This window comes from Sebastes fasciatus, chromosome 24 (assembly GCF_043250625.1).
Source record: "Sebastes fasciatus isolate fSebFas1 chromosome 24, fSebFas1.pri, whole genome shotgun sequence".
NCBI lineage: Eukaryota > Metazoa > Chordata > Actinopteri > Perciformes > Sebastidae > Sebastes > Sebastes fasciatus.
This window is the reverse complement of record NC_133818.1, coordinates 8,198,605-8,212,555: the sequence shown is the minus strand read 5'-3', so window position 1 is coordinate 8,212,555 and position 13,951 is coordinate 8,198,605. Positions and strand designations below refer to the sequence as shown.

The following is a 13,951-nucleotide window of genomic DNA, read 5'->3' as shown; positions in this document are numbered from 1 at the left end:
CTAACACTAAAAAAATGTTTCGTTGCAAAAGGTTATTCGCTGACATTTATGGATCAGAGACCGGGGTTTGTTTCAAAACAAAACACCATGCATTTCAGAGTAGCATCTGGGCAATGACATTTGTACCTCTCGAAATAGAAATGTGGCATTTTTGGACTTTGGTTACACCGTCCTGTAACAGGAGAGACGCAGAGCGATGACAGGAATAGAAAGAAGATGATACAGGAATCTGATTCTTTCTGAAAGGAGGAGCATCTCTACCACGGATCCTCTAACGCACACCTAAGCATATCATATCTGTCAGATATTATTGTGTTATCAGTATGGGGGAAGGAAGGGAACAGGGATTACAGCCGTGTTCAGAGGCTCACAGTGCAGTAGCAGGTTTTTACTGTCTGTTAAAAAGTACTGTTAAAAGTGGAAGGCAGGCTTAAAAATATGTTTCAATGTTTCTTGTGGTATTGTACTGGTGTAGTTTCCCAATGAAATAAAATGGTTTTGTTGACTAAACCTAACGGTGGCCATTACCGTTGTTGCATGGTGTACAAATGACACGCGAAAAGCCTAAAATGCGTCCTCATGACATGCGGAATGTCCTTGTAATGTCTTGTTATTTATACGCCTTCCCATGAGATCAGGTTGTGCTGTTTCATAGTTTTTTCTTTACATTTCCTTTCAGGCCATTGGTTTCAGTTCATTCTTGTACACTGTGAAAGTCAACTTGACTTATAAATTAACCGAAATAGGCTGTAGATAATTTGTCTCCAGCTGACTCTGTTTAAAGCATGACTCGTGTAAAAGACTGTAAATATGCTCTCGGTGACTGCACACATGATGCCGTGCTAAAAGACTAAAGTTAAAGCTGCATACTTGGTGTATATTTTCTTGCACAGTATAAAGTGTCAACTATTAGAAGGAAGGACGGAGGGAAAAAGGAACAACCTTCTCTTACATAATAATGCCACTTTCATAAAGACTTCACACAATATACTTTTACCATTCCATGTATATGGGGGTAGCATATCACTAAACTACATAAATAGTACATGAAATGTGTTTTTCTGTTGGGTAAGAAACATCATGTATTGCAGGGAAGAGAAGGAGGAATCAGACAGTGGAGGATGCTCACTCAGCTTTGTATTGTCCGCCCCCCACTGAAGAGTATTGGTACTGACAGTCTCAGTGGTGCACAGAGCCTTTCACACACAGTGGCAGCTCTGACAGTCATGAGGCACAAAGAGATGGTAGGAAGAATAAACAACCTTGCCTGGATTTGATTCCCTCCTCCAGTCTGAATCTACCCTTTCCCCTCAACTGTAGTTTTCTATCGCTCTTTCTCCTATTTCTTCTGTTCCGTGCCGTGTTACCTCAATGCACGGTTCAACAGTGTCACCTATGGTGTGCTGAGAGGCATTTCACCCTGCCTCCCCTGCCAGTTTGGATTCCTGTGACTGTGTATGTGTCAAATTTAGGTTTTGTGTTTGTTTTTGTCAGAATGAGGTGGATTTCTCCTCTTTATCCTTTAGTGCCTGCAGGTTTCCCCTCCGGTCAAGCGGTAGCCTGTCAGAGCTCCATCAGTGTCAAACTTTGCCGGGAACTTTTTTTTTCTATGCTTTCTTTGCTTCTGTAAAACACTGTGTGCTGTTTATGTTACCTGGCTGACAGCTGTGCACAGGGATGAAGTGCAGGAAACTCAAATCTGCTTCATTAATACACCACCATTCACTTCACAATACTTAACATTCACCCATTTTATTACTCCATCAGATTTCTCTGGTTTGTACAATAAGAGTACTGTTGAGCAGGACTTTACAAGCTAAAATAGGGTGTTACCGTGTTAGAAGGGAAATTAGCTATATGTAAGCTTATGGCCATATTAAAGCTGTTATAATTTAATACAGGTGTTCCAGTATTGACTTAAGCTTATTGCTCAAATTCAACAGTCCTCAGCTTTACTGTCTGAGTGCAATGGCGGTGCATTTTATTGCTGGAGCAGGCCTCCAACATGTTAATAGCAACTCCATTATTGATAGAACTACCACTCGCCTCCAGCTTGTTTGGAATTTGAATTTTTTGGCAATGCATCTAACTTAAAGGGGACATATCATGCCAATTTTCATACTTCAAACTTGTATTTTGGGTTTGTACTAGAACATGTTTACATGCTTTAATGTTCAAAAAACACACTATTTTTCTCATACTGCCTGTCTGAATATACTTTGTATTCACTTTCTGTCTGAAACGCTCCGTTTTAGCACCTGTCTCTTTAGGAACCCCTCCCCGAAAAAGCCCAGTCTGCTCTGATTTGCTTGTTGAATCACAACAAGCCAATCAGCCAATTGTTTTATGTCAGTTTGTCGGTTGGTAGACACTCCAGATACCCAAACATATGTGCACAAGCACTGAAAAAGTGAGTTTTTCATGATATGTCCCCTTTAACGTTGCATTAATTGATTTTTTGGCCACTTGAGGGCAGTAAAAACAAGCTGAAAGCAGCACTGACGGAACCTATGGTTAAAAGTGTTAGCATACAGTTGCCAGTTTACACATCCAGCAGACGTTAGCCATGTTGTCATTGATGTATAATCACCTGAAACTAAGAATTGTTGTGTTTTCGTTAGCTTAAAATGAGCCGTTTATATCTACATAGGGAGCAGGTCCTCTCTCACGGAGTCTGCCATGTTGCTCTGCCATGTTTCTACAGTAGCACACAACGAACAAACCAAACACTGGCTCTAAATAGGACCATTTGTGTTTCCGCGTCTGCCACCGTAGAGAAGTTTCAGTTGGTTGCAATATGCAACCGCACCGCTAGATGCCGCCAAATCCTACACACTGCACCTTTAAAGGTTCCCTTTGGAGTTAGACCTCCAGTAGTGCTATACAGCTGTCCTTCCAATGGTGTCGCACTATTCCATTCATCTACATGAGGTGGTAACACACTACACTGCATGCTAGTACACATGGATGCAAAAAATCTTTGCATCCATGTGATTTGAAATACTTAAAAAATCACAATCTTCATGTTCTGAACAGGCAAATTGAGCAAAAAGGCAAAAAAAATCATGATAAACTGAATTCCTCTGACAACTCAACACAGCTCTCCAAGTTTTACTGGACTGTCAACAAGCGTCAGCCCTCACTGACAAAATATCTGGAATATAAACACCTGAGGGAGGCTCTTTGGTACTTTAGAGAAACTGCTGTGTGTTTGTGCAAATTTGAGTGTGTATCGATGTGTATGAGACAAGTGTGTCTCTAAGGATTTGTTGTGTTTACCGTCCCTCCAAACACACTATTTCATTTAATTTGAAGCGTGTGATTGCTGAATCACTTCCACCTCTCCCACTCAATTTCTGTCCTCTTTTCCCTCTCCATATTTGCTTCATTTTCAAAATACGGCCTTTCCTTTCTTATTTGGAAATAAGAGATCAAAGTCGCTTGACTCGCATCAGTTTTTATAATAAATCCAAATCTCCTTCCATCCATTTTTCTGATCCTGCAGCTTCTCTGCGGTGCAAATTAATGTTATCTGGCCTCAGATATTGTGGGCGACTTATCTGCAGCACAGAGGATGAGAGGAAGCCATGCATAAAGATGGCTAGAGAGCAAATAGGAGGGATATTCTGTGAGTGTGGTAGTCCAGTCAGATGCACACAAGCCTTAAGGCCAGTAAACAGTGACATCTGCTGAAAATACCACACTGTGGGGTTAGGAGTGGATGCCTTTTCTGCCTCAGAAATGCATGCATTTGTGGTAACACTTTACAATAACCATCATTTATAGATGATAAGTTGATAGTTAATTAAACTTAGTTAATAGTTATTTTACTGTTAATAAACAATTAAATGCCAATGCTAATTAGTAATGCTATAATATATGTTATTTTAGTTTATTGTTGCGCACATTACTACATATATGTTAATGATTATGAAATTTGTAAACCTTTAATAAATTGTTTAAAATCTATAACTCTATAAACATTACAAGGACAGATATTTCTGACACTTTGTTAATGGTTAATAATTGATTTGTAAACCATCTATAAACTTGATTTGGATGGCTCTTATAAAGTTGCAACTAATACCTTGTTAAATGGTTAACAAATACTTTGTAAAACATCTATAAACATTATTTCGATAGATAGTTAATACTTTGTTAATGGTTAATAAATGGTTTCTGGTCCATCTATCTATGTAATGTTTATAGATGTTCTACTTCATTTCTTGAAGGTTTACAAATTTGGTAATTATTAACAAATACTTAATATAGTACATACAATGTTATAATGTGTGCAACATTAAACTGTTAATAGTTTACTGTTGTAATCAGAATGTAATTATTATCAGCTATGATACAATATATAATTTATAAACTAATTACTTAATATTACACTAACTAATGATAAAAGTAACAAAAAATTAGCATTACTAATACATAGTGAACATTATTATCATTTCATTGTTTGTTAACAGTAAAATAAGTAAAATAAGTTTAATGAACTATCAATGAACTATTTATAAATGATGCTTATTGTAAAGTGTTTGATTGATTTGATTCAGGAAGTATTTTTTATTATTGTCATGTTTATGATTTGTAGAGGTTGTTCTGCTATAATAAGTATTATTTTGAGCATTGTTTATAGTATTCATTTGCAGGTCCACTTGAGGAAAACACATCTTCGCTGCATTTCCTTTCATACATTCACACACAAAATACTAATTGTGTTGTATTATCTTCAATCGATTCCATTTGTGCTTCTCTTATCTACATCGCTTTCTTTGCTCCTGCAGTGATCCATTTTCTTTAGCGTATAACAATCCCATTTCCCTGAGGGGTTTGTATAGGTTTCATCTTATCTTGAAAAGTTTTTTTTTGTAGTGAAAGAGTTCTTAAATCTCCACGAACTAACTGACATTATTAACACCCCTCTGGCTAAGTTCATCAATAAAGACGGAACAAAGAAAACCGAACTTGCATGCTACGTAGAACTTTTAACTCAAAGTTAACTTTTGGACTGATAAGACTGATTGGAAATGAAGTAATCAAGATCCCAGCAACACTTATTTATCGGCTTACTGATGTACTTATTATCGCACTAAAGGGAATACTTCTGGACAATTTTTTAATTAAAGAAACAATTAACTAAAGAGCAGACAGCTTCCCAATAACATCTTCTAACCTCACGATGGCTTTGAGAACAAAATTAAATAAACAGCAGCCACCAGTTCTACATATGTGACTCTCAGCACACATCAGATGGAAAGACTCGGCTCCTCTGCAGGGGAATATGTGGACATGTGCCCTAATTAACAATTGACTACAGCTGTGCCTGCAGCTGCCACTGCTGCACCCAATATGAAAACTACACCCGACTGCCACACTAGTGTTGAGTTTTCAACATTAAATATCAGTTAAAGTGATTTGAACAAGATTATATTAATTTTCAATTGACAACATACAACCATAGACTGTATATAAGAAGTGGACGTAGTCACCGTAAACATCATGCTGTATTGAAGAAGACTTGAAACTAGCGATTGAGACCATAAACTCATGTTTACAATGTTTACTGAGGTACTAAATCAAGTGAGAAGTAGGGTCATTTTCTCATAGACTCCTATACAATCAGACTTCTTTTTGCAACCAAAGGAGTCGCCCCCTGCTGGCTATTACGAAGAATGCAAGTTTAAGGCATTTCTGAACTGGCTTCACTTTTTAGATCCGTAGGCTACGTCCACTTCTGTTATAGAGTCTATGCATACTACTCAGTTAACTTTTCTAATCAAAAGTCTGCTGTGAAAACAACAATTTTGTAGCTTAGTCTAAACTTAAATGTTGCAACAGCAGAGCCAGCAACAGTAATAATGTTGACAGGGCAAAATGAGTAATTGTCTCTGGGTTGTCAATATGTTTTCTTTCTTTCTGGTATTATCTTTCAGTAAGATAAAGATGATGGAGTTTGTATTGTCAGTGTGCAATTGGGTGTATGTTTGGGTAGTCCATAGAAAAGGGTTGAGGCCACCATGCACGCTATGACTTGGAAGATCTTGACTCTTATTTCTTTAATTGCCATTGGTAAACTATGTCAAGTTTGGTATGATGCATTGTGCGAGTCCTAGGTGGTTTCATGCGGTGTTTCTTTCTGTTTCTCTTTGAAATCTATACGTAATTATCGCATCATTGTTGTTGGTTTAAAGAACTTTTTAAAGTATTCCATTTGTCTAGTCTTGGATATTGATTGTCCCTCATTTTCAGTTCTCACACAGACCAGCAGTTAACACTCTGCCATTCTTTAAGTGCACTCAGTGGTCTGTCCATAGAGATATAAGTCCTCCCAAGAAAGCAGTGAGAAGTAAGCCGTTTCACACCATTTAATCACAAATCCCTGTGCTTTCTTTCCCCCCTCTCTTTCCGCCTTCCACCATCTATCTCTCTGTTTTTGGCCTGCAGACAGCTGAGCAGCTCTTCTGGATTTCGCTGACGCTGCGCCCGGTGCCGCCTGGCCTCCTCTGAGCAGGATGGACACTCTGGAGTCAGAGCTGACCTGCCCAATCTGCCTGGAGCTCTTTGAAGACCCGCTGCTGCTCCCTTGCGCTCACAGTCTGTGTTTCGGCTGCGCCCACCGCATCCTCATCTCTCACTGCGCCACCAACGAATCAGTTCAGAGCATCGGCGCCTTCCAGTGCCCCACCTGTAGATATGTCATTTCTTTGAGTCCGGAGCGTGGACTAGAAGGACTTAAGAGAAACGTGACCTTGCAGAACATTATCGATAGAGTTCAGAGGGCCTCATCTTCCACTGGGGTGCCTCTACCGCTGCCGTTACCCGCGCCCCACAGTGGGCCCAACTCTCCCAGCGAAGAAGGGAGAGACCGGTTGGCGCTTGTCCCAGTCAGCGCCGCCATGTCCAGCCCAGGTACACCTCCCGAGCCGGTCCAGTGCCAGTTCTGTGAGCAGGACCCGCCGCAGGATGCCGTGAAAACGTGTGTTACGTGCGAGGTGTCGTACTGCGAGGAGTGCCTCCGAGCGACGCACCCGAACAAGAAGCCGTTCACCGGCCACCGGCTCATCGAGCCCATGCCGGACTCCCACCTCAGGGGGCTCCAGTGCCTGGAGCACGACGAGGAGAAGGTGAACATGTACTGTGTCACTGACGATCAGCTGATCTGCTCGCTGTGCAAACTGGTTGGAAGGCACAGGGACCACCAGGTGGCGGCACTGAGCGACCGCTACGAAAAACTCAGGGTAAGCGCAGAAGTTGATTAACTCAATTGTGCCCAAAAATTAGTATGATTAGGAAAAATACCACAACATTTGTTCTGATTGCTCAGAAGTCTTGAAATTTGGTACAGCCATACGTTGGGCAAGTATCTAACAGTGCAATTTGGCAGAAATGGGTTTTCAATTTTGTTCACATTTGCAACAATATATCTTTCATTGGGTGATTCTGCCTTTAAACACTGACAAATTTTTTCAGAATTTTCCAGAAACCGAGCTCTAATTAACCTGTTGCCTTTGATCGCAGATAATGTATATCAAGGTCATAGACTCCCTCCATTCCATTAACACAAATAATGAATTTTTAGCTTTAATTTTATGCTGCTCTGCAAGTATGAAATTTCCTATTATCCTTACCCAGGTATCTAACTCGATTATCAAGTGAGATTTTATCATCTCACGCTGACTTATTATCTCTGCTGAATAATTAAGCAATTAGCATAATCACTACGCCATGCCGGCGTGCCAGGAGGGTATTCATAGGCATTGCGCGCACAGTGAGTATGGGAGGTGTCATTAGTGACAAGGCATGGCATCTTCAATGAGGTTGCAGGTTAACGAGCGCCAATTGCCTGCTGGGTGTAGGTGTGCTTAATTGAGCATGGCTATTAGAGTGTGCTGGTAATGGCCACAGAGGCAGGATGTGTGTGTGTGTGTGCGTGTGTGTGTGTGTGTGTGTGTTACATCAGAACTCATGCAGACGGAAATGTGTCCACAGGACGCTGTTCCTCTAATAATCTGCCCTTGAATTATAAAGAACTTTTCTTATATCCACTGATTTAGTATTGCACTTCCTTAAAGTTTAGGGACTTAGAAGTATTCTTAACAGTTTTCACAGGCTGAGTTGTACTCCCCATGACGAGTAAACTGACCTAAAGATATAAAATTGGTCTTTCTTCAAGCAGAAATGACATTAAAGAGGACCTATTATGCAAATTTCCATATGCATACTTGTATTTGGGGTTTCTACTAGAACAATTTCACATGCTTTAATGTTTGGAAAACACTTTATTTTTCTCTTACCGGCTGTGCTGCAGCACCTCTTTTCACCCTCTGTCTGAAATGCTCCATTTTAGTGCCTGTCTCTTTAAGGCCACCTTCCCAAAAAGCCCAGTCTGTTCTGATTGGTCAGCTGGCCCACTCTGTTGTGATTGGCCAACCAAACCAAGCTCTTCGGACTCCGCTCCAGCTCCGCTCTAACTTTGTTTGAAGGCGTGCCAAACTAGCTGCTAAGCAGGTATTATGCAGATGTGGTACTTGGTGACATCACCATGTTACGGAAGAAAAGGCGGAACTTCAAGTGAGGCGTTTCAGGCAGTTCAGTTCTTTGGCCTGGACTTTGGGCTTTGTAACTTTGCAGACCTTGTGCATGCACAGAACACCATGTAAAGGAAAGGGAAAAAGCACAAAAGCATAATAGGTCCTATAATAGGAATTATAAAATGTAAAATCTACCAGGGAGCCATTGCAAGTTGGCTAGCACAGGGTAATATGTACACTCATATCGCTTGGTGCCAGTTTATTAGAATCAAACTTGACCATTTGGGTGAAAACAAAGTCAGACCTATTCCTCATGTTAAGACACAATGTTGATTAAGTCATCCACCAAAAAACTTTTTCAACTATTCCGAATATCCAACACATCACGGATTTTCCTGCAAAACAATGCACAGGAAAATACTTCTACTTTTCCAAAGCGTCATTTACCCAGGGACCATTTTCAGCCGCACGCTCACTCGGAAAGTGTTTATTCAGCTCTGCTAAGCGTCCTTAAATGAAACGCCGCGGTGTGACTCCTCTGAGAAACAGGCTTTTCCTTTTTACAAGAGGTTTTGAAACACGTGTTCGAGTGTGAAGTAGTTTGTAATACGTCCTCGGAGAGGAGGCCTGCCTTCGGTGATATAATGGAAGGAACTGAATGACTCCAAGTTGTGGTACCCACAGAAGAAAAGGTACTGATTACTGAAAAAATAGTGCTCAATGTGAAAATAGCAGCTTTGTAATGAGACTAGAGTGTAATATGTCTCTGAGCTGTTTTTAAACATCCAAGACCTACTAAAAGCACCAAATAATAATCAAAAATCAATGTATTTGTGTCTGCACTTTCCTTCTTCTTCAAGAAAAAGAAAAACCACTCAGCAAAAAAGCATCCCACACATTGATCTGTTATAATGGGCCCTCTGCTGGTTGTTTTTCAAGCATTTCTGCCTCCACGGATGGGCGTTACGTCCTGTCATCACAGTTGACGCGTGCGTCTGTACCTTCTCATCTTGCGTGTTTCAGCAAATTTAAGCAAAGAATAATTAGCAGGAAAGCGACTGGTCAGTGCATCATCTAATTATCACGCTCCCTCCATTCATCCGGAGAGAGAGAGAACGTGGGTCAGCGCACCCGGCAGTTATCACACGGGCTAATTATCTGCTATAACACTAAAAAAAAGCAAAGCGATAGCAGATTTCTCCTCGCTCCGACGTGCTCACAGGTTGCAAAAAATATTGCTATGCAAAGGAGACAATAATGCCTCTTAGATGTGACATACTGGGAATCCCTGCTGCGTACTACTTGCAGTACATGTGTATTCCCACCCCTGAGGAAGTAGAATCCATCTCAGCATTAAAGGTTGTGTGAGAGATTACACGTGTGATTCACTCTTTACGTGTGAATTTCAATTAACTGCCTGAGGACACTCATCCCTGGTGGCTCCTTTACAGTTTGAGCTGCTAAACACGCTTTGAGATAAAACAATTGGGGGTTAACGGCTTTGGGAGAATGACCCTAGAGGAAAAATATATGTTTATATAAATTATTATGTAATTAGAAGGTATTAGTAATAGATTAGAGATGCACTTACTGCACTCAGAGACAACTAGACCGCTAAAGAATGAGAGCTACATCAAGTTAAAGCTCGCTGGTGAGATAGCCACAGCTAAAAGTACATACTAAAACTAAGGCTGCATGCATACTAAGTACGTACTAACACATGCAGTATGCATACAATTGGGACATACTTCATCAAGACATTGCGCCTTGAACTTTGACCCTCTTGCTCATACTGTATATTCTCTGTGCAGAGGATTGTGGGTAAGAATAGACAGAAAAGCATGATACATACTGCAAAATACGACCACATGCAGAGGACATCCTGGTATTTTTGATGGTTAACATACTTTTATAATCACATATTTGAATACATAAGATTGTAGATTGATTTATTATATTGATTTCAATATAAATAGTCGTTTATTTTCTCGAACAAAATGGCCAAGAAAGCTAAACTATTTCCTCTAAACTTCACTGCCTCTGTAGACATTTCCAGTAAACTTTGGTTCATTTGAACCTTGACCATGATGTTTATCGCCTTTCTTCCTTTTGGAGGACTTGTTGGATGAGTGAAATTATCTACTTTATCTTCAAAATAAGTCATCATAAAGTCTAAGTCGAGGACAATGAGAGCAGATGGGGAAACAAAACATGTATGAATGCTTCATTAACTTTTGAGCATGCTCTCTCCGTCTCTCTCGCACACAAACACATGCACACTCAGGCATGCATGTCTGCACGCACACGCACCCTAGAGACCTCCGATCTGCCCTCTACCCCTCACAACAATCTGAAGACAGACACGGGCGGCAGCTCCTTTCTCACACAGGAAACAAATGTGCCTTTTCTGGCAGAAGTTGGAGGGGATTTAACCACCTGTTAGGCCCCTTGGAACCCTCACGGCAGCCAGCTGGCACATGGCGTGAGTTTGATACAAACGGCGGGTGAAGACCCTGTTGGCCCTGAGCTGAAGAATCTAAGCACGGCATTTATGGGAAGGATACGCACGCAACATTCAAATTAACCCTTTTAACACTTCAACTTGTTGCGCCGCATCTTCAAAAACACATCTCAGCCTCGGGCAAAGTTTTATTTTAAAAGTAGAAGTTCTGTACATGTCAGTTCACTTAACCTTAATTCAATTTATATTGCATTTTGCATAATAACATGCAGTAAACCCACATGCTACATAAGCAAACACATCTTGACAGAAACACTAATCGCATCATCAATTATGATTACGTAACGAGTAATGTTAACTAGCTATGCCGAGTTGAGTCGAAGCTTTTTAAAGAGGCAAAGTTTTGAGGAGTTTTGAACGAGCGACAGAAACAGAGTATAAACTGAGGTCTCTATCTCAGATAATTACCACGGGAAACAACCCAGCCGCCATGCAATATTTATGCCGAACAACACATTTGATTTTTAATTCATAAGGATGGAAAACTTTAGGGGGAACTTCTTAAAAGAGGAGGCACGGAAGTCTTCTGTTGTCAGGTAACCCAAACTTGAAATACTTGAGATGTTACAGGCAGTCGCCCTCTTTCACACAGTTATGGCGCTTCATTTTTTCATTTTGGAGTCTGACAAGTCGAAACCGTTTTGGTCATATTTTCCGGACCATTTCATGCATATCACTTTTTGCACTGATCCGCAGGAATTTGAGATATCCCCACTCGGCACAGGGGGAGTAAAAAAAAATAAAAATATCAGATGATTGGAATGGTTTCCCTTTTTTTCAGTGGCGGTGGCGGTGTGTCTGATAAGAGCCGTGGAGGTTATTGTGGGAACACCCATCCTTTTTTTTTTTCGGAGATAAAATTACCCCCGTCACAGGAAATTGACGGAGAAGGCGGCTGGAAATAGCTTTTAAAGTCCTTGGCTCTGGGTCTGAAGTGAAAGAACCTTGAGGATAAAAGATGGGCCCTGCTGTGTGTGTGTGTCGGCTTTAGTTTCAAATCATAGGTTTGTTGTGTTTATGTGGTGATCCATTTGGTTTAATCAGCCGGCCTTCGGTGTTGAAACAACATTATTTGGGTTGTGAAGTGCCAACACGCACGATAAAACATGAACAGACACACAACTTTTCATTCACAGCTGCACGGTATTTACCTTTATGTCCTCATTCATCTTTTATATCATGAATGCACTTATTCTCTTTCTTCCTCAATATAATCCATGCTTTTGTGTTTCTACTTTTCACCTTAAATTCCAACCTTCACAAACTTCCCTTAAAATAAAGAGCAGTTAAAAAACTTCTCCAGCGGTGTAACTTCTCACCTTGCTGTAGTGATGTAGAAGTGTACTTTAGGGCATGTCTGTACACGGTGACATCCATGAATGCTGGACATCTAACTATAAAGCGAGGAATCTCTGTATGTGTGTCCTTCGCATATCTCAAGAACTATTATTCCGATTGACTTCACACTCGGCGGGTGTATTGCTCAGGACCTGAGGGAGTGCAGTGTCAAATGTGGTGCAATTTGGCCAGATAGTGGCGCTGTAAAAATGAACTCTACCTTTTGAACCTTTAACTTTTTAAACCATAAATTGTTGGGTTAAAATAAGTATGTGTGTTACGTAACTTCTGTAACTTGGTGTTAGTAAGTACATACATTACGTAACAAAAGTACGGTGAATTACGTCAACCTCGACTTTTGGTTTCACACGAGACATGAACAGCAGTCTCCCTGGCGACAGACATGTTTGTGAAAGCCATGTGTGTGTTTGACCCATCCATCGCCCCCGACCGCCACAATTACTACAGCCACTAGAGGTTGATTTTTCTTATCAACTCTGTGAACAGATGAAACCGGCCTTCTGAACCTACTAGTAGGTGTAGCAGGCCCCTTCTAATAAATATCTATGAGGCTGATAACCACTGATGATAATAACTATCGCCATTAGATATCAGTGTCATCTTCTTCTATTTGAAACGGTGATAAACCATGCGAATAGATGATAATGGCCTTCTGAATCTACTAGTAGGTGTAGCAGGCCCCTTCTAACCCATATTTGTGAGGCTGATAACCACTGATCATAATAACTACGGCCACTAGAGGTCGACGTCATCTTCTTTTATTCCTATCATAATCAACTATGTGAATAGATGATAAAAGCCTTCTGAATCTACTAGCAAGTGTAGCAGGCCCCTTCTAACCCAAATCGATGGGGCAGATAACCGCTGATAATGCACATTCAATGGGCTGATAACATCCGAAGCATGTGATAGAAGCATGTCTCAGTTAAAGCCCTGGTTCTGTCTTCAATTGAAGCCATTATTTCAGAATTTACAGTGCAGCACTTATTGTCTACTTTCTGTCTTTCTGCACAGACTGTTCCTCTTACTTGGGGCATTCTTGTCTCTCAATCAAATCACACACACACTCTCTCCTTTCCCAATTTCCCCCAGCACAATGCTGTGTTTTTCTTTCTTTCTCTGCTGTGCTGTGCTTTTGAGTCAGGGCTACTTTTTTTTTTCTGCCGGAGTCATCTGTTTTCTCTCGGACCGATACAACCACACAAACATATTGTTTCCAATTTACGGAGGAGCGCGCTGGTAGAAAAGTGAGTGTCGAGCAAACACGCCGGTGCCCTCCATCAAATACAGAACACCCTATACAATGATGTCTTAGCAATAAGAGATAGTGTAGACGGACACACTGTACAGAACTGCGGTAAAAAAATAAAAGATGAATCCTATAGTCTGTGTTGCCAACATCCTCTTTAATTTCTGTCTTGCTCTTTAACTGTCCACCTTTGTTCTCTCCGTTTCTGTCTCCATCTGTCTGACTGAGGTTTCTCTGATCTCTCTCTCTCTCACCCACACACACATATATATGAGCAACACG

At 40.8% G+C, this 13,951-nt stretch overlaps 1 protein-coding gene across 3 annotated transcripts in view; it reads left to right on the top strand.

Moving 5' to 3' along the window:
- Positions 1 to 13,951, top strand: part of LOC141762904 (E3 ubiquitin-protein ligase Midline-1-like) — a 63,885-nt gene that overhangs the window by 30,064 nt on the left and 19,870 nt on the right. For all 3 annotated transcript variants that reach the window (XM_074627056.1, XM_074627055.1, XM_074627054.1), the window contains one exon: positions 6,454 to 7,247. In XM_074627056.1, coding sequence (XP_074483157.1) covers positions 6,522 to 7,247 — 726 coding nt within the window. In that variant the 5' untranslated portion in view covers positions 6,454 to 6,521. The remainder of the gene's footprint in view (positions 1 to 6,453; positions 7,248 to 13,951) is intronic.